A 21,892-nucleotide genomic window follows, 5' to 3' on the forward strand; every position below is an offset into this window, starting at 1 on the left:
TTTCTGTGTTAAGACAGGGTTCTCAGGGTATCTTCTGCTATGCTGCTACTTCCCATGTCATTTTTTTGTTATCACAGGCATATCTGAGCTCTTTTAGTGGTACATTAATCTTTGATTAGCGTTTGTTGCATCATTTTGTACGTGGTTTATGGGGTTTTGGCTGAGCCCTAAAAAACATTACCTTCTTCTACAGAGAACCCTGCTCATCTTGGAAGGCTGTAAAAAATCTGACTAACAGCCTGGGCTAACAGAAAGAAGAGAAAATATCAGACATACTTCTATTTTTCTATTCATTTTCCTCTTTCTCTTCTTCCATCCTATTTGGAGTCTTACCATACTCGCATTGTTTTTCATACTCAGCTCTTTGAGACGAAACTTTTCATCTCTAACACATCCATGAGTAGTTTCCAACCCTGACCACAGCTGTTAATAGTGACAGCTTGTATTTCTACAAGCACTGAAGTAAACGTGGATTGAAAATCTTAACCTATTACAAGATTGTCTCCTCGCAGTTTTTGGCAGGTTTGCCATTTTAAAGAGCACAGCTATGCAGACTTTGTCAGGCAGATGTGAGCTCATTCAGTTTGCTCTTTGAATCGACCAGAAGCCATATGGCAGCGGTTAATGTGGCGCCGAGCCTGAGCTAATAAGCCCTGCTGAGAGACAGGCTAGATCACTCCGGCAGGGTATTGTACTAATATGGCCACACAGCTTCTGTTGCGCTGAGGGTAAGGGCAAAATGAGCTTGCGTTGGCTTGAAGTTTCCACGCACCAAGCCAAAGCAAATGGCCTGAAATCGCCCGTGTGGACATTCCCTTCCTTCTCTATAGCTCTTACAGTCAACTGTCCCGAATACTTCTTTGGGGGACAGCATGCTTTCTCCATTAGTGTGATGTTTGCTGCAAGAAAATGGTGAGGAAAAAGCCCATTAGCCAGTTAGTCTAAAGTGTTTGAGTCATGCTTAATGCCCGACATTGTTCTAATTGGTTTAAATGGCTCATTATTAACCCTGGAATCTTGTATGCAAGGTTGCTGAATAAAGTGTAGGACAGGGTAAACCATGCATTGGTCCACACTTGATGTGATGTGTCTTTTCAGTAGACACCTCCAAAGGATAATACTGGTCTGTGGAATTAGTGGAAAGGGAAGGAGCATCATGACACAGGGCAAAAGGGTAGCCCAGTGTCAAACATCTATGGACTACCATAGGACTATCTACCAGGTTCTGTAGGCTAGATTTTGCATTTAGGACCAAACTGACCCAAGGGCATGCCTGGTAATAGTGTAACCTAGTGTGTGAGGTTATGAGATTTATAGACTGTGTTCACACTAACTGAAACTACTGGAATTAAAACTCATCATAATTTGGTGTTAGATTAAAAGGCTCATTATGGTCATTTAATTGCTGGCATTTTAAACCAAGGTATTGCTGATCATAGCTAAGAGTATCTGTTCCTTCTGTTTTTTCTCTTTCAAAAATGTTCCTTTGCATCAGTGATGCGCATTGCTTCAGCTATTTTGTCTTCTCGCCACTTAAAATGTTAGGCATTAGACATGCATAACTATGGTTTCTCGGTATTGTTTCACCCAGCAGTAATGAAAAGTACTCCTTTAATGTGAACTAAGTATGTATTTTTCTATGCTCAGCTTTATTTTACACTGATTTCTACTTTCAAATATAAAAGTAAAGTGGAAAGAATGAAGTTCTTTTGCAGATACTCTGTGGACTTAAAGGAATTGGAAAACTCCTCACTGAGTCAAAATTCTCCACAGATTTCTTTTGTCCCTAGTCATGAACTGATGACCTAGATAGTAAAAGAAAATAAATGCCTGCAGCAAATAGGGTATGTGTTAGATGTCCAAGTTTTGAGACTTCCACAGGCCTAGACATTAGACTATCATCAGGATTTTCTTGTTAGAATGGCTTATTGAGTTTTGAACCTCTGGGACCATCTGAAATTATAGAAATGGAGTCTGGGAAGCTTCTCCTTAAAAAATAATAAAAAAACAGGTGGTTGTTTTCTCAGCCTAGGTTACTTGATCTATCCAGAGCGTGTAGAACTTTATGATTTGAATGGTTAGGAGCAAAGGTGATTTATTATGCTGAGAAAGTAAATTCTTTGTTTTGTTTGGCTGACAGTCTAGTTGTTGGGGTTTTTTGGGATGGGTAAGGGAGATGAAGAAAGGATGTGGGAGGGAATTATTTCTTCATTCATTTTATTCTCTTAATGAAAAAGAAACATTTTTGTTTGGTTAGTTTTTTTAAGCAGTCAGGAAAGGAGCCTTTGTTTATATTACATGCAATAAAGATGAAGATTAGGTTTAGAAAGTTAATTTTTCTCCTCCCCTCCCTTCATCAGCTGTATGGAAATCCTACGTGTAGAGTGTGGACATCCTCCTCTAAGTTAAAAATCGATTTCTGGAGACACCGTTCTTCCCAGCCTAGGGACTGCTGTGCTGTGTACCTTCTCCAGTTCCTCATCATGAGCAAAAACAATAAGCAGCAAAGCGATATTCGAAGAATCAAACTTTTAAAGCCTTTTATGAATCTGGCACACCAAACATTAGGACTCACACTAGGAAGAATGCATACTGTGTACAGGCAGAAAACACATTCAGAGTAGAGTTCAGTCCATTGGATGTGGGACTTAGCATCCCTACAGATCAAACGTGCAAAAAAGCACGAGAAATTTTCTGTGTTCCAAGGTTCTTTCATGCAGACGCTAGAACCTGTGAGCCTTTTACTTTCTTTTTTACTGTATTTACGTTTACTTCATACTCATATACAGAGATATTTCCATTAGTAAAGCATGAAAGACCTTTTAACAAACAAATATTCTACAGAAATTAATGTATTATTTGTGGCAAGTCTGTATCAGTGAAGTGAAGCAATGCAGCTCCTCACTGTGTTCACTGTTTTCCAAACACTGAAACCCTCTCCATTTAGGGGGAAGGCAAGGAAAAAAAAAAGAGTACATTTTTGTTCTTGAAAGTCTCTAGTGGACCTTATAAATTTGATTGTTCTTGGCATTTTTGATATTCCTAGTCGCTTGCACACCACAGCAGCCACATGTTGTCACTTAAAATCTAAATATCAGATAACTGCTAACTGAGACTTTATTGTGTATCATGCTTTTTTTAGGAATTAGTTTTGTAAAGTAAAAATGACACTAACTCTAAAAGCATGTTTAATAAAACCTCAACAATCTATGTGCTGAGTTTGCACATATTATGTTCTCATAATCAAAAGAAAAAATGTAGAATAAAAATAGTAGAGAAGAACAGTGCCCATTTTTGGAGCCTTAAACAGATGTAAGTGATTAGAGCTTCTTGTTTGGTTTGCTTTGATTTTTTGGTCTACTTTTTGAAAGTTCTGTCAACTTCATTTTTGCTTATTTCACTTTGTTTGGATAGTTTTGCCTTACTGAGTTTCCTGTGATGCTTCTGGTTATATGAAAAGTCTAGTCCAAATCACAGCACTTCAAAAATAATAATTTTTCAGTTCTTGGGTTTCCTCAACTCCACAGAGTACTTCTCTCTCTCCAGGTAATAATATACTCACAGTTACTTACTGCCAAGTTCAGATATTCACCACGTGCAGTAGTGTGGACTAACATACACATTGCAGGGTGTTACTTCAGACTCCTGTGTAATATTATGCAGGACCAAGTCTGCCTTCTTATGGTTGCCCTCCTTAAAAGGGAAAGAGAAAAAAGCTACTTTCTTTCCTTATCTAGCTGTAGGACAATTCTTGCTAATACTCATGCTGCATTGAGCAATTAATTGATCCTTTTTTTCCTCTTGAAAAATCGTTATCTAACAAGAATCTATCTGGCACTTGGTCACATAAAGATTGTTCTTTTATTTTACGTGGAAGTGTGGGTGGTTAGTTATACTTGGATCTAATTATACTCATTTTCTTCTAACCCAACAGCTTTGCTTTTGCCTCTCTCTTTGCTGCTGTTGTCAGTTGTCTGCTTGCCTCTGCTAGGCCTCCTGGTTCTGGCTGCATGGGGGAGAATTAATTACACAGATATAAGAGGGGGAAAAGGGAATAAGTTCTTCCCCCTATAAGTTTAAGAGAGAAAAAAAAAAACCACAAACCTTCCAGGGAAAATAATGCTGTTAAAAAAGTGAAACCCTTTCCTGGTGTATATCTTGAAATATTTTTAGTGCTACATGGAATATATTTAATTTTGAAACTAGCCATAGAGATGTATGCTTAAGTAACTTTGCCTTCCCTCACAAAATGTGAAGTTTGGCTTCTTGAACAAAATGGTTATGACTCCAGATTTTTTAGCTGTAAGTTTGTGTATTTTGCATCATTGCTTTTCCAAGAGGCTATGCCATTCAGAATGCGAAAGATGTTGACACGATGGCTTGGGCTTCCCTCCACCACGGCCCACATTTCAGACTCTGCAGATCTTGCTCTTCCCATTCATTTGGCATCATTTGTCTCTTAGGACTACTTTGAAGTCTGGTGTTCAGTTTGAGCATTTCTCTTGGACTAAGACCTGATGCAAATCAAGTAGGAAAAAATTGGCTTGTTCAGGGTAAAATGTTACCATAGAAGCTGCAGGTATCCAATCGAAGCTATTTTATAGTTCATGGTAGATATTTCAGACTCCAGGAATGAGTGGTTCTGCTCTCTGGCAGGCCTGTACACTGAACAGAATTAAAGATAAGCTGTTTTTACCATGAGGCTATACAGTCATTGCAACAGGGTTTTTAAAAGTGAGCTGCAAAACATTCTCCTACAGAGAAAATTACTGTACAGTAAAGGAAAGATGCCTTGAGGTAGAAAGTCTGCAAGCTAAGCAAAGCAGATTGCTGGGCTGCTGTAATCTTCCTGTGTGATTTTGGGGAAGCCTTGAAATTGTTCAGTACTTCTTGTTCAGCATTTCATGAGTTGTGGGACTGAATTCATTCATACATATAAAGCAGCCTGACACTATTGCAACAAAGCTGTGTTGTGCCACTTTGCCAAAGTGCAAAGTGTTATTACATCCTAAATCATGAATAGGCTCTTTTTTTTGTAGGCAAAACAGTAGAGTAATATTGTCACTTTCATACTCAGGCCACGCTCCACTCTAGGTGTTTGTGACTGTATAATACTTGCAGGATGTAGCCCAGGTGCAAATATTTTGGGATTTCCTTTTATTTTAAAGAAAACATCTCTTTACCATTCAAGTTATATGCTGAAGCATCAAAGTGTTTTTGAAATGATTGTCCCTTGTACACAAGGATCTCAAAGTTTATTAATAAACTAGGAATGTCTTTACACTAGGTACTTTGCATGATTATAACTCTTGGGAAGTTTGCATTCACAAAGATTATGATTAGTATGTTTCATGAAAATATACTTTGCAAACATCCTGAACTCTCAGTGTGAAGTTCTGGCATTGCTGAGTGTGAGTATTACCATTGTCTTCACTGAGATTAATATTTCACCCTTTCCAAGAAATCAGATAGTATAATTTATAAGAAGGGAGAAGCCCCTTTTTGAAGTGCTAAATGAATTGACATTCTTCATCTTTTTGTTGCTGTTGCTGCTGCTTCACTTTTTGTTGTTACTGGCTTGTTTGTCATTAAGTTGCTTTCCTTTTGCCAGCTGGAGTTTATGGACATACTCCATTTTCATTCTCATTCTTGTCCTAATGAGACTTTCTGCTAAGAAAATTTCCTTGTTACATGTTTAGCTGGTATCTCTTGTGTTTGTGATTCTTAAATATTAGGAATTACCCAACTGGAGGTGACAGCTGTGACTCTACTTTTGTCATCCAAAATCAAAGGCTTTGGACCACCAGTATAAGAGGTCGTCTATTGTATATATTCTTCTTCAAGCTAACAAATGTAGGTGATTGTAGCATGTTTTTCAGTGGGAGAGGAAATCTTAATTTTAGCAATCTGGACATTTTAAGTAGGACATGGGGGAATAACTTTTAAAATTTGCAAAATTCAGTGTAGCTGGAGTAAGCAGAGCAAATAAACCTGCGAGCCTGCTTTGCTAATCATTTCTGATTCGAAAATAGAAGGTAACCTTTGAAAAAGTTCACCTTTAGTGTTTCAACAGGTGGAGAACTGTATTCTCCATGCGTTAACCATCTTAACAAAGGCCATTTCTTTTACTGTTGTGAATATAAGGTTCAAGAAAAAGGCAGTTTTTCATCTTTGTAACATATACATTTCTTAGACTGCAGTGTCAGTTTTACTATGCTGCCCTGTCAATGAGTCTCAAATTCACCTTGAGGGATCACCCCCAGGGATGCCAGCTGAACCTTTGACCCTTCTGTTCTGACTGTCACCAAGGTTAACACATCATTACAGCTTGTGGTGTTCAGGATACCTGTTCGTTTGGAGCCTTTATCAACCTACACTGTTTCCGATAGCTGAAACAGAAGCCTCAGTCTCACACTGCTGTTTCATAGGAGTGTGTTTTGATTGTTTTTGAGAATGAATTATATTTCTTCCTAGTTTTGTGTAAAAATAGATGTCACATTTTAAAACTTATCCCTGTTTTTCCTATGTTATTATTAAAATAACAACTATATGGTTATAAGCAATAATAAAAAGGTGAGGAAGCATTTTATTTTTAAATTTGAAAACGGGCAGATTCATACCTGAACTGTTGCTTACAGTAGTACATAGCTGCACAGTGCAAAAGAGTATGTGGTGATAGACAAAAGAACATCAATAAGTATTGGCTTTGTGGGATCAGTTCTAGCTATTGACAGGTTAAGGACACTTTGGAATTGTCCTACCAAGGAACCATGTTGGATAATTAGCCTGCTACAATTAAAATGGGTTTTGATTTGCTAACCCAGAAATTTATATTTGCAAATACTGTTCTTGTCTGTGGGACTGATATCTAGCCAAGGGAACTCTTTTATAAGAGAAGTCTGTTGACATAGATTTTCCAAATATGTATTAAAATTGATTATTTTAATACATTGTACCCTATAAATGTGCTCTTAGCAAAGTTCATATTTCTTTCAAGATTGTCCTCTGAGAAAATATATAGGCCATTTGATTGGCCAGATCTACTTCTGGATACTGTTAATGGCCATCAGTTTTGTGTTCGTGAAATAATAAAAGGAATAGATACCAAAATCAGTTTTATTCTCTCTCCTACATTGTTCCATATGATTTCCACATATTCTCATTGGAGAATTAACGCTAGCTAATGTTGAAAAGTTTTATAAGGTAAAGATGATATATTTATTCAGGTACAGTGGAGAATGCCAATGCAATTTTTTTTCTGCTGATCGCGGAGATTACTTTTAATCCCAAATGGCACGCAGTCTATGTATTTGTATTCCTTCCTCCTTACTTTAAAATAGGTCTACAGGCATTACACTTAGGTACCTATCTGCAGCATTCAGATTGGATACAATGTTACTCTCTGTCCTCTATACCTTCAGTTGAGAGAGTTGAGATATTAATGGGACAGTGCTGTATCCTCTTCTGTCCTCTCAATAAACTTTCTGAGCACAATATTTTAGGTAACAAGCCTTAAATCACTTATTCCTTTCAGTTAGAATTACGTCATTTTCCTTCTTAGATGTGTCTGGAAACTTATAATAGTCAGCGTAACAGGTACGTTAACTCCAGTTAGGTGTGATCACATGGGTTTTCCCTTTAGAAGCTTTTGAACAGTAGTTGACAATGCCACAAAAGAGCTTTCTGAACAGGAAAAGTATTGTTTATTTAACCACATGATCATACAGAAAAAGAAACAACACTTCAAACCACTCTAATATCTATGTGCCTAGCTGATTAACTTAGCATCTAAAATTTCTTTCTGATGGAATCCCATATGTATACCTTCTTCCAAATCCCCACTTAATGAGCTTCTGGTTTTCTACTCCTCAAGGAAGTGTGCATCTCATTAGATCCCTGTTCCTGCTTTGGTTTTCGCCTCCTCCTATGTCTCAGGAACAGAGTTGCTGCTTTGGGCTACAAGTATGTCAGGCTCAGCAGAGGCCCAGTCCTAGTCCTCCACTTCAAGGTGAATTTCTCCTAAGTATTTGTTGAAAAGTTACCATTAGTATCATAAGCTCATACCTTTGTGGAGTGTTTCCAGGTAGTCGTGCTATGAAATTAGCTTGCTGTGTAAGCAGAATGAGCCTAGATCAAAATCTAACATGTTATTAAAGGCAAATCTAAATACAAAAAATATGATATTTTAATATTCTATGCGTAGAATGGCCTGCATATCAGATTTTTCTTTGCATGGATGTTTGAAAGTGTCAGTAATGATATCTACAGTATAGCATTTATGCTTTAGTTCCTGTAGGTCGTGAACAAAAGTTTAAAATCTAATAGGATTTTTCAGAATTTCAGTATTTAGAATTCAATATTCAGAAATTTAAGGACTATTTAAGCATTTTTCTGAAATATAGTAGAAATATTCATATTATATTCCACCAAACATTTCTTGCCAAACTGTAGGTCTGGGGAGAACGTGTAGCATTTTACTGCAATCTGCTGAAGCCACTGAAGCAAAACAGCCTGAAAGTGGATCTCATCAAAGGATGAAACTTTTTAAGATTTTATGGCACTTTTGTCAAATGTGTAGTAACACATGAAACTGTTTGAAAGGTGAAGAGAATCATCAGAACTCTTTTTTCCCCTCTATATCAAACATTCTCTAAAATTCTGACTTTTTTGATCACGACTGACTTCAGTTTTCAGTAGGATTTGGCTTGCTTTTTTCTTCAAAAAAGTCACCAATATGCCTGGCTTAGAAAAAGTCTGTATGAAGTACATGAAGTATAATGCCTAATAGTATAATGCAAAGTACAATGTATAGTTGATGAACTTAATTCATCTGACTGTTTTGTTGTTATGCTTATCATGCTTGAGGGTTTTTAGAAAAGTGGAAAGTTTTCTCTATTTAGGGTTTCAAAACCCCATTACTAGTCTTCTATTAAAAATGAATTTGCAAGGGTAGCAAGTATCATTTCTTTACCTTTTCTGGACATTAATAAGCAATTCCTGTGTTGGAACAAATGTGTCCTCTAAGATGAAAAAGGGTGAACTTTATTGTTAACAAAATTTTCTGTAATATTATACCTTAGTGCAGACATCAGGGTACTGATGTGACCTACTGAAATTTGTTTACGTATTGCAGTAGTGGTTGATCCTGTTAATGTTTGTTTGTGTTGGAAAAGGAGGCAAGAAGACTAAGGAAGCTTATTGATAAGGTCTTCTGTTTGCATAGATGCTATCAGGACAGTCCTTTGAATACTGTCTTCCATGCCTGTTCACATGCATCAACTTTTCCCAGCATTTTTAGTGTGTGTTTTTGCATCATTTTTCTTACTTTTTCTTGAGGTGCATCAGCATGGGAAGGAAGTCAGCAAAGGAAAAATTTGCGGTAATGGGAGCAACACAGAAAAATGCCAGTCATAAATATTTTTCCTAGAAATACTTTTATGTATTTGGAGCGCTGATTGGAGTCATAGAGTGTCTCAGGACCTTGGTGGGGCTGCAGCGGAGGGCAGCTCTTACTCGTGCCATTTGTAAATGGTCCCCGATTGCTCAGGATGGCACTCGGTGTATTGCATGCCATGGGCTACAGGCAGCGCCTTTTGGTGATGTGCATTCAAGACCAGATTTTGAAAGTGGAATTGCAAACTCGACTGCCTGGATATGTCGATATGTCCATCTGATAGTCAGATGTATTGACTGCCCCTTACCTTACCCGCAGCCAAGGAATCCTAACTTTTGCCATCTGCTTTTGAAAAATTTGGCCAGGATGTTAGGTAGATGAGTCTTTTAAATACAAAGGCATATCTTCTTTTCTGTTTGTCATGCTGAGTAGCTGGCGAAGAAAAAGTAACATATTTAAAAGTTAAGTGTTTACTTCAGACTGAATATTTGGGGTTTTATCTGTTTTAGAAGCGTAGTGTGGTTGTTTCTGTGGTTTTAGGGAGGAAAGTTTACTGTGGGAATGCAACTGCAGTTTTTAACTTCCTGTCACTGTCATAAAAAAGGTAATTCCTACCAAAGGAACCGAAATCTGATCAGGTAACACTTTTAGTTTTTTGTAAAGATTACTTCCTATTCATTATGTGTTTTGACACTGCTTACACAGAAGAAGTCAAAGTTTCTTACTTATGTTAGGATAGAAGTAGTTTAAAAAAAGGCATGCATGCAGCCACGAGTAAAACTGGGAAAATGAAAGTGCTGAGTAATTTCAGTTTCTCTGCCATTTTACAAGCCCATTCCACCAATAGCAAACTTCCACAAACAGGAGACACTGATTTCCATACAGAACTTGACCAGCTAGATCATAGTTTGCTTTGTAAATACAAAGGGAAAAAGTTGAGCAGCTGGTATTTCCAGTGTCCGGAACAGTTTCTCCCCCCTTCCAGCCACTTTTTTTTTCTCCACCTTTTCCATTGGTGCAGTTTAGAATACCCTTTTAACAACAACAAAAATTGTACTGGGAGTTTAAACCCACCGTAGCATCTGAGAGGAATAGCAAGGAACTGCTGCAAAGGAAGCAATTATCCCAGCAGGGCTCCAGAGCCCCCCTGATTAGCTCGGGCAGACCCCGGCCGCGAGCAGACAAGAGCCAGCGGCTGCAGGGGAGGCAAGGGGAGAGGCACCATTCTTCAGGCTTCGGTCGCTTCAGTCTCCTTGGCTATTCAGACTGTAACCACTTCCATTTACACACGGAGCGGTAAGCGGTTTGCTGCTCCAAAGGCAAGGGCTGAGTGGGACGAGCAGAACTGATAGGCGCCCGTTCCTGCAGACGCTGGAGCTGTATTTCTCAGTGGCCAGCCTAGCAGTAGCCCACAAACAACAACTCTCAGAGGGTATCATAGGTAAAGGATGGCGATGGGAAACGTGTGAGCATCAGTGAGCAACGATCCCAGTATACACAGAGAATGGGAACAGTGTATGCTTTGTTCGGCTTGATTGCAACCTATGCTGGCTTATTTTAAGAGTAACAGAAACTCCAAGTAGCTCCAGGCTTCACTGTCTGTTGCTCAAGATCAGCTGATATTGTATAGTCCCCTGTGGCAACAGATTGTATAGTATTGGTCAGCGGGCTAAGATCTGCAGGTCACTCATTGCCTGTTGAGTCTGTCTGGAGGATCTGAAGTTGAGCACAAAAATAAAAATAATGACGCAGGGCTGCTGTGTGGGCTGGGGAAATTGGCGGATTTGATCTTTACCTCTTTGTGCATACATTCTCCTCCTTATTCTTTGTAAGTTTAAATATTAGCATCTTCCAAGCAGGGGCCTTATCTGTAGCTGTAATGTCTAGCGCAGTGGCTTTTCAGTGTTCCTTCAATAAAAGTGAAAGTTACAGTCAGATTTGCTTGTGGTTGCCTGTGACTGCAGGTTTTTACCTCAGTCCCATAGCACAAAGCTTGTGTGTAGACCACAAAAAATACAAGGAAATCTGTGATTTATGATTTGCACGTGCTGCAGTCACAAAAGCTGCAGTGATGGCTGATGGAAGAGTGAAGTGTGGCAGATTAATATATGACTTTTGTGTTTAACTGTTCATGAAAAATGAACAATGTGATGCATGTGTTCCTTTTTTTGAAAGTGTTAAACAAATGATGTGAAAGCTTTAATGTTTTCACAACTCTATATGTCCAGCATAGTCTTAGTATAAAAGTTAGAGTTCTGCTAAGCTTAAACTCAGAGATAAATGCAATAGAAACTTAAGACAGGTTTATGTGCTTTTTTTGAAGCATGGTCTCATTTCTATGACATGTCATCTTGGTCAAAAGTCAGAGAATCAGCAGTTTTTTAGTGTTTATGTTAGAAAACATTTTATATTTTTTCAAGGTTACATTTTGCAAAATATTTGTGTATCTGTAGTGCTTAGTTGGTAGTGCCAACACTTCTTGGAAGTAAACCTGATTGTAAAGTTTCAAAGGAAAATGTTTTGAATGAGAAGTTAAATCTGTCTCAAAATTTAAAATTGTCAAAATAGCAACTTGGAAATGTATGAAAGAATCCATGGCATTTTTGCCAGCTGTGATAAATTTTATTTGCTTAGTTTGGTTCTCAGTTTATGTTCTATGCCATAAAGGGCTCAGGTTTACCCCCCAGAGGAAGACAGAAATTCCTTCTTCCCTTGGGAAGCTGCTGTGCCAGCTCCAGGGAGGAAAGCTTTCACAGGCAATCCAGTGCAGGAAGTGCAATGGTCACGGGAAGGATCCGGGAGCCTGTAATTCACATCCCCTTCAGTGAGGAGCCAGCAGTGGGCAGCCAGTCTCAGCGGGTATGTGTCTTCTCCTCCAGGCAAGTGGGAGTCTGAGCCAAATCTGCTGCATCTCAGAAGGTCACCAAATGACTGAAGCCAAAGCTGAAAATAATGACCCGCTGCACAGATCCATGCCAAAAGAGAAATTTTGAATAATTCTTTTTTATTTCTATTCTCTCTTCTCAGACTGTGATGATTTTGTTATTGTTGTTGTTTCACAATTGTACTTTTAAGTCTAGGAGAGCCTTGGTTTTGCGTGTTAAAGGCCTTTCAATTTCTTGTGGGAGCTATGAACGTCTCCTTCAAAGCTCTTGGTAAGCTGAGTCTTGTCAGAACAGTTCCCTTTAGGAGACACTATATCAGGACCTTGAAAAATCCCATATTTTGGCATGATGGCTGTGAGACATCTGCACTCTGAAAAATGTCTTTCATCAGATTACAAGTCTTAGTGAAGTTTTATCTACCCATGCTTCTGAGCTTTGAAGTTGAAAGTTAGGACTCTGCTGTTGGAGACTCGTGCTCTGCACAGCTCCTCTTTCCTTAGAGGAAAGCAGGAAATTTCCTATCACAGAAATACACCCCATGATATCGAGTTGTCTTAAATCCATGTCATTGTCCTGCCAACATTAACTCCAGGCTTAGAAAAGACAGAATTGGTCAATGCCTACTATGACAGTTAGGAACTTAAATCCCCTTGAAATCAGCAGCAGAGTCCATGCTCCTTTGAAATGGTATGCTGGTGGTACTCCTCCCCCGCCCCCCCCCCAGTGCTGTCTGCACGGTTTAGGTGTACTCTGCAGCAAGCAAAGCCACTGCAGAGTCTGGTCTGGTTGTGTAAATGGGCCCTTGTGGTCCCTGCAGAACCGGTCTGAAACGGCCCTTGGCTTCATTCTTGGTGACTTTTCGACATAGCCCTGCAGAGAGAGCGGCCTTGCGTCTGTCATTTGCAGAGTAGGCACTCTCAGTGGGAAATAGGCTGCTAAATTCCTCTGTAGATTTGGGCTATGCTGTTTCTTTTATGGTTACCAGGTAGGAATTTTTTATATGTTTCAAAATTTGTGGTTTGTTAGGATTATTTTTCTATATTACATTTGTGGTACTTTAGGTAACATAATTAAAAACTGAGAGATTTTGTGTGGCAAATTAACCCCAGCTGGTCTGGGATTTTATCCTTGGAGATGTGTAAATAACACAGTGGTGGTGATGTTAAAAGAAAATTCCTGTGTAACAGATACTTCAAATCATCTGACTTGCTTAAGGGAAGAGAAATGAAGACATACCAGGCACTGAGTTCAGTTCAAGTTCACTTTTATTTCTGATTTCCATCACTGATTGCAGTGAAAGCTATATATGCACCAGTGCATCCAGGGGAGACGCATGCACGAGGTTAAATTTGCAGTTTTACAGAAATATTGTAATTCTCATTACATACACGTTGTTCCCATATTGGGCTCAGTTGGGCTTTCTTTGGGTGTTGCAGGAAGATTGCTTAGTTCCATATATTTTTTACTGACCCATAAGATGTGCTTATGTGTTGCCTATTAGTTAAGTGTAGTGTGTTTTCTGTACTCAGTAAATAGCATTGTGAAAAACAGTTTCTGAAGCAAGCATTTGCCTTTTTTTTTTTTTTTTTGAGATCTTGGTAGGGCGGATTTAAGGCCATGAAGGTAGTCATAACATGCTTTTGTTGTAGGAGGATTTTAATCTTGGTTCATAATAAGAAAGGAAGTATTACATAGTAAATGTTTTGTACTGCAGCTGTGAAAATGTTTCAGGAAAGTATTTTACTTGTTCAAATATTTTCATATAAACATAGGTGTCTGTTCAGAAATTAGTTCTTATTAATGTGAGCCAATATGGCCTATTTTGAATTAAATCTTCCTTTGTGATTAACAAAAGCCAAGTGTCTGTAGAAAGTAAGTTTGGGATTGTTACAATTTTAAACTTCTGAAAATTGTGTGTGCTGAGGTATGGATTTTTCTTTTCTGAAGTTGATTTATGACATTCTGCATATATCTTGGCTGTTTCCACCATCTTGTTCATTGGGTGAAGTTTCAAACATATATGGTAATTCTGATATTTGGTGTCTTGTGATAATGCCAAGTGCTGAATAATCCTCACCTCCCTCTAAAGTCACCAAACAATTCAGGACACAGATTACCCTTAAGCCTTTGTAGATATCCATCTTCTTGTACAGCCATTAATAATGAGGCCATAGAAGAGGAGAAGACAGTCTCATGAGTGGACTTGAATCCAATTCTGACTCTGATGTATCCTGTCCAGATTGGCAGGGGTGCCAGAAGCAGCAGCTTGAATCTATTGTCATTTTATCTACCTCAAATGCTCTTTCTTTCTAAATAAAGCTATCTTCCTATGCATTTTGCACCATCCTTTACAGACTCTACTTTCAGGCCTGTCATCATTGCAAGACTGTTTTGTTGATCTGTATGGTAGGGGGGAACAATTGACTTGCACTTTGTCATGACAGATTTACGGCACAGGAAGACCACTTGAAAGTGTGTTTTAAACTTTCAAATAGAATTTTTTGTGTGTTTGATCTGGAGGAGGCAGCACGTACCTTCCTGGGGTCCCAGAGAATGGAACTAAAAGCGGGACCGACTCCTCTGTCTGGACTTTGAAGTTGAACAAGAACAAACTTTAATCATTGTCGAAGACCTATTCCAAACACGTTTTGATGTCTAGTGTCTGATATTTAAGCATACTATAATAGGTAGGGAAGAATACATGGGATTCACAAGGCTTGGAACAAGATACACATTTTTAAATAAAAATTTAAAATAGGTATTAATTTATACTCCTTTTTACTCAACTTCGTTAAGACTGGGAAGTTGTCTTCTATTGCTGACATTCCATGCCTTATGGTCTGTGCTGCAATGATAAGTCGTAATATGGATATACTAACCTGTTTTGGGATGCTAGACTGCATAGAGGGAAATGAGCAAACTCTGCGTTTCCTAACTAAGAAATAACAGCTCCGTTTTACTTGTATCTACATTGGTGACGCTATTAATTACAATTGCCTGTACATGCCTTGTTTGTTAACTGTTTCATTGTCATTTATAATTAGATGGTACACTTTTAAAGCAAAGACCATGTCTGACAGGTTAATATCACATACCCGTCACATTTCATTTAAATAAAATGTGATATTATGTATGCTGTACTGTAGAAGACTGAAATATGTGAAATTTGTGATATTACATCTACAGAAACCCTGGCTATGCAAACAGAGGTCAGTATTTCACTCTGCAGTCTAAATTTCATTTTCTTATGGATTTAAGTTTGCTTTAGAATTATTTTGCAACAGAGCAGATTTCATTTATTAAATAGAATGAAACTAGGAGCTAAAAGAAAATAAAAAAAAAAGCCAGTCACCTTTATATTTGGACTTCCCAAGCATTTCTGTCATGGCTTCATTCTTTCTCTTATTACATAGCACATTTCTGTGAAAAGTAAATGAACCACCCACATATATAAAAATATTTCTTAACACAGACAGACGGGTATGGATTTATACATACAGAAATTTACACATGCACACACGACACGCATAGGTATATAAAATACGGTCTTAGGATAAGTGTATATATGTGTACAGCTATACTGAATACTGGGTGATATGTTGTAGAACCCTTGGGTAAGTTTTTATGGATTTGATTTATTGGCTGACCAAGTTGGTTCACTATTTGTATATGATTTTTTGCTGCTGGGTGGCCGTAATTTACAATTCTGGACCTAGTTAACTCTGTGGGTGCCTAGAGTTTTCTGTAAGAACATCTCCAACTATTGTTTAAAGAAATAAATGAAGTGGACTTGCTTGAATGAGCAATTTACTCAGGAGGAGCAAAATATGGTCAGGCACACAGGTCATAGAAAATAGCTTTCAATAAGTCTTTGTAAGTCACCATGCTATCACATATTCTTTTAATGTACATACAACAATCCACACGTGTTACAGGCAACTGAAGATCATCTGTGAACCACTGATCACAATCTTTTTCTCTCACCAGTGTTCAGAACTATTTCTGTATTCTCTACTTGCACAGCCCTGATAAATTTGCTGGTAGGCACAGAACAGAACAAAATCCTGAAGAGGCATGAAAAGTCAAAAAGTGCTGTGGCATCCTTTCCGTGTAAATGAAACATGATACTTCCATCTTTTCAAAATTGAATTTAAAGCTTTGGCAGTTAGCAAAGCAATTCTTTTCCCATGATATGCAGTATCTACCAGAGTAGTGTAATAAAACTGTTTGGTATATCTTGTTTACTAGGAAGAAAGGACTTCTCTTTGTGTTCAGCATGGTAACAGCTTTTCTGGGGGGTTGAGATGAAATGTTACCCTGCCTGTCACTTTTTCAAACCATTACATCATTTGCTACTATAAAGTCCAGCTGGTGTATTCTAGGGCAGGGGCACAAATATGAGAAGGAGAGCCACAGCACTCCACGCCTTGATTAACTGTTAAGTTTCCACAGACTATGAATAGTTCTAATTTGCGTGATTTCAGATACTGCCCCCAAAGGTGATTTGGCTCGTTACTGCTCTAAATACTGGATATGAACTACATTACTGGATTACTACATATGAACTTAGTAAGACAAAGAAATGTAGCAGTGATTATTTATGTGTTCCTACAAAAATTCACATGCGTGTATTTCATTGTGTACTTTGTTAGTTAAAGCCATTGGTCTATAGTCCATATGTATTTCTAGCACATCCTATTAAGAGAAAATGTGGCAAACATTGCACATATAGAACGTGTCATACCTACAGATTTGATTTGCAATGTATTGTTAATAGAAGAGCTTGATCAATCTTACTGAGATGGTAGGTACCTAATTGTTAAAACTGGTTGTTAAAATACAACAGCAGAAGTACGCTTTCTTCTAGCATCTGTGAATGCTCTAGTTACAGACATGTAATTCCACATGCACTTATGGTACATTTTATTGTAACTGTGTAATTCATCACAATTTAATGTGGCATAGCCATCACTGTAGCTAAAGTTCTAAACCCTTCTTCTGTTTTAAGGAAAACAAACAAACAAAAAAGATCAACAAAGGAAAACCCCTAGGAAAAATAAACCAAATACATTCAGAATTCCATCTTGGAAGCACAGCTTCCTTCAGTAGTCATGTCATGTCTTTGGAAGTCTGCCTCAACGTCCATGAGGGAATGTTTCCTCTGCCTCTCCTTCCTTATGTAAATCTCAAATAACTTGGAAGAAAAGCATCTTTCAATGATTTTTTAGTTGTTCAAATGTTTCTGCTTTAATGCTTCTCTCCATCTATGCTTTGAAAAGACTCTTGTGGTGATTCCTAGAAGAAATTCCTGGGATAGTTCTTGCTGGAAGTTACAATTTGTGCAAAATGGTATACGGTTGTGTCATATTGGAATGAGTTTGAATGGGATTTTCTTAAGTGCCAAGATCACAGAGGAACACAAGTGCTACTGAATGTCAGTAGGACTTAAGCTCTTAAGACATGTATAAAAATCACTGTTTTCAGTTTACATGGGTTTGAAATCATCAGCTGAGTTGGTAAATTCTTATGATACATGAATACATTTCTTTGTTAAATCCAGTGCATTCAATATTGATATACATCAAAAGTATTTATTTCTGCATATATATCTGGATATACAAAACCCACAAAATACATGTGGAAATATATCTAAAATTGTTTTTTAAAATCCTTTGTATAGATTAATTGGAAATAAATAGCTTTCTATGATTTAGGGAGACGTAAAAAGGAATAAATATAGATAGACTTTTAGTTATGTGTTACTTTTTCTTCTCATGCTTACCATTTCAGGCGGTCAGCCATCTAAAAATGCACACAGATTCTTGAAAAATGTGTTTTTGCAGGTCACCTTTGTTTTTTCATTCTTCATGCCTCAAATCCCCATTGAAATTTCAGCATTACTAGATTTCTGGATGATAAAGGACATATCTTTTCTGTTCTCAAACAACGAGCGCCAAAGGCAACAGAATGAAATTTGTATGCAACACTATCTACGTTACATGTGCATGTTCATTTATCTCAATAACTGACTGTCATCTTTGTGTGCGTACATCTTACAATGATAATAAGAGCCCAACGCTGCTCAAGATGTCAAATTTTCAGGGATAGATTTCTAGCTGCAGGCAACTTGAGCAAAATACCTCATATTGAGAACACTCTCCTCCTTGTCACTGACCACATTAGACCCTTTCATGTAGCTTCATATGTGGCTTTTACTTATTGTTTACTTCCACCCATGCCTTGAACTGCAGTGGTTTTCATATGTGATTGGACTTAGAAGCATATGTTCACTTAAAAATGTAATTAATGTGATTAAGTAATGCTTTTGTATATTAAAGTAAACATGGTACGTATTCAGTTGCCTACACAAATTTTCCTGCATTTTGGTGAACTTTGAAACTTGTTCAATCATTTTGTCAATCAAATGGGAGAATAAATACTTTTAAAGGGAGATCAGCTATTTTCGTATGCATTTAATATATATTTTTAAATAAAATAATAAGATCTGGAATCACAAAGGGGAAGTAATGTTTTCTAATTTTGGGTTTATTGGAATTCCATTATCTTCCAAAAACTGAATTCAGAATTAAGGGCAGAATGTTATTCATTTCGCAGTGAAAATTTAATTCCTTCTGCCCAGCTCCTTATCAGCCTTTAAAATTACTTATTTAAAGGTGAAGAACTAAAGAATAAAAAATTTCCTTTGCTTCCTTTAGAAATGAAAAGCAAAACAAACAAAATTCATGAATAATAACAAGCATGACCAACAGTAGGATAATGTACACATATTTCTCGTCAAGAAAAAGTAATTGCAGCACTTGATGTGAAAATGGGATTTATGTCTAGTGCTAATTTTTCCTCTCCACCTGATTATATCAAACTGCAGTAGTACATAGGAAGGAAGTGTGGTCCTTCTGGCCAACGAGCATTAATCAGGCTGTTGAACAGTCAGTATTACATTATGCAGAATGAAGAAAGGAGTAACAGGGATTCAAATCTGAGAGATTTTAAAATACTGTTGTAAAACTAAGAGGCAAGTTTTTTGCATAAGAGAAGGAAACTAGGTTAATAGTAATTTTTTATTATTTTGCACTCTTTTGTATGATTTGGAAAATCACTGATCGCTTGTTTTTTTCATTATCTGTAACAAAACATTTTTCAAGTTAATAAATATTATTAAATTGTTAGTTCATATTAAAGTATTTTTTATTATCCTTGATTTGTCCTAGATCAGAGGAGGAAAGCTTATGATCACATACACAAGAAAGAATGATGCTGGCAAATATGTTTGTGTTGGAACAAATATGGTTGGAGAACGTGAAAGCGAAGTTGCGGAGCTCACTGTTTTAGGTAAGAACTCCTCCTATAAGACTGTGTTAATGAAAATGTCCAACTTTTGTTTTTCCTAGTAAGCCTTTTATTAAGGATCATTCTCATCTATTTCCTTTTCAGTGGTTATGTTGAAAATGTTTTTGTCGTAGTTGTGTTCTAGCAAATGGGTGGCAGTTAATGGCTTTGCAATCCACCTTGGACTGTTTTTGCTATCGGAAGACACTTTCTTACTTAGTTCTTGAACTGAAAATAATTCCACTGTCCACTGACTGGATCAGTATTGTAAAATAATAGCAAAATAAAAATTAACATCACTAAGTAGCCGAGGCTTAATTTTTCCCTCTTGTTGAAAAAAATCAGAATTATTCTAAATTTCTATTCTAAATAATTATCCTTTCTTTTAAAGTTGTGTGTACTGAGTGTTGTAAAGATACAACAGGTCTACTTGTTCAAGTGATCCTGATGATACTTCCTCTGAGCATCAAAAAATGTTTTCATTTAAGATAACTGAGCTTAGCTGAAAATTGCATTTTTTGTTGCTATTGCAGAAAAGAAGCTGTAACTCCAAATGCAATCTCAGAATACCTTCAGCATGGGAGAATTGCCTCATGATCACTGTAGATGCAGCCTTGGTAGTTTTCATTGAAAATGTGTACCGTGTTACTTTAAAGTAGAGGAGGCTTGAGATAGCTTAATTGTTTCTGCAGAAGGAATAGATATTTTATCATCACAGGATGAGAATATCCAAGCCATGGTTCATAACACACTGGTTTCCATGACAGTGCTGCTGCAGTAGTCCTGGCTCTTACTTTTTTTTTTTTTTTTTTTAAAAATTCGGGTTTAAGATCTGTCATGTCAGTCTTTGACACTTTTATCTGTCCTCACTACTTTTTAGAGTTAGGACTCAGGCAACTTGAAGTCCTGTTCAGAGTTTTATTTGAAGCAGGGTTTTCCATAATAAAACGAGATTGTATGCCATCTTAAAGTTGATGAAACTGAATATCCAGCAAGATGGTGTGTAACTTTTTAGAAGCTAAGGAAGACTTCCTATGATCCACTATACTGCTTTGGTTTTTTTTAATTTATAAACACCTTTGAGGCACTTTGGGAGGAAGTTTATTGTCAAATAGACTTTTAGAACTTACAAGCAAAATCTAGAATTGAAAGTAAGTTGTAGTTACATGAGTAAAGTCCTGACACTGGGCTCCTAGTTAACTGTACCACTTAATTGCTCATCACTAGTCTACGACTAACCAGGGAATCATGATATGGACTGTTACGTAATCCAGGCTGGAAAAATATTACTCTTGCTGAACACCTGTAAGAGGGATGCATTGCAGAAAGAGGTCTGTCTTTGCCTTTTTCTTCATCTTGTTTTCGCTTCAAACATATTTCTGATTGTCAGCCTGGGAAACTAGTGGGGTTTTCTTTTCAACAGGACAGTAAAGCTTTGAATGCTTTATCAGTCTGTGTCTAGAAATCATTAATACACCTTATTCTTTCAACTCAGGCCTTAGATGTGCATGAAAAAGTATGAGAGACATGCTGACTTCATATACTAAAATTTTTCCATGTAAATCTTCTGTTTATGCGTTTTGGTTATTTAGAAGTTGAACTTTTGCTTTTAGGTCTCTGCTTTAGATCAGAAGGAGGATTGCATGCCAGAAACTGTAATATTAGAAAGTTTCAAAGTGATCCTTGCTAAGCTTTCCTTGTATTTACCAAATAATTGTGTGACAAAGATAGATACTTAAATCAGTGCTGATTTCCCTTATCCGTTCATGCGTTTGAATAAAAGTGTTATGAATGGGCAGACAAAAGCCCTCGGACTATTACTGTTCCTTTAGGAAACTGATCTAGAGAACAATGTGCCTCTTGTGGGTTTTGCTGTTGTGCAGCCATCCTGGTCTTACCAGATCAGTCCTTTTTCTCTTGCATAATCAAGTTGAATATTCTTCCCCAAACTATTCTTACTCTGAAGTTTAATCTGGACTATTCTTTTCTGGCATTCAGATTGCATTTTTACTGCACCTACAAGAAAGGGGCCAGGGCGGGGGGAATGTCTATATTTGTATTTTTTTAATTCACAACTAGATTCATGTCTGTAGGTCTCTGGTTTATTTCTCACTTCTTCTATATGAACCCAGGCTTCAACTGACAGCTTAAAGATCAACTTGCTATTTCATCTAACATTATTTGCCTAGTATTGCAAAGATAAGTTTTCTACAACACAAGTGTCCACTTGGTATGGACATCCTTGAGAGTAAAGGAAGCTCTTTTA

The 21,892-nt window shown here is 37.4% G+C and overlaps 1 protein-coding gene across 1 annotated transcript in view; it reads left to right on the forward strand.

The window, feature by feature from the left end:
• ROBO1 (roundabout guidance receptor 1) overlaps positions 1-21,892 on the forward strand; it is a 540,394-nt gene that overhangs the window by 431,989 nt on the left and 86,513 nt on the right. Inside the window, exon 5 of the mRNA XM_075170312.1 lies at positions 19,509-19,629. Coding sequence (XP_075026413.1) covers positions 19,509-19,629 — 121 coding nt within the window. The remainder of the gene's footprint in view (positions 1-19,508; positions 19,630-21,892) is intronic.

The sequence above is a fragment of the Calonectris borealis genome, chromosome 1 (genome assembly GCF_964195595.1).
Source record: "Calonectris borealis chromosome 1, bCalBor7.hap1.2, whole genome shotgun sequence".
Lineage (NCBI taxonomy): Eukaryota > Metazoa > Chordata > Aves > Procellariiformes > Procellariidae > Calonectris > Calonectris borealis.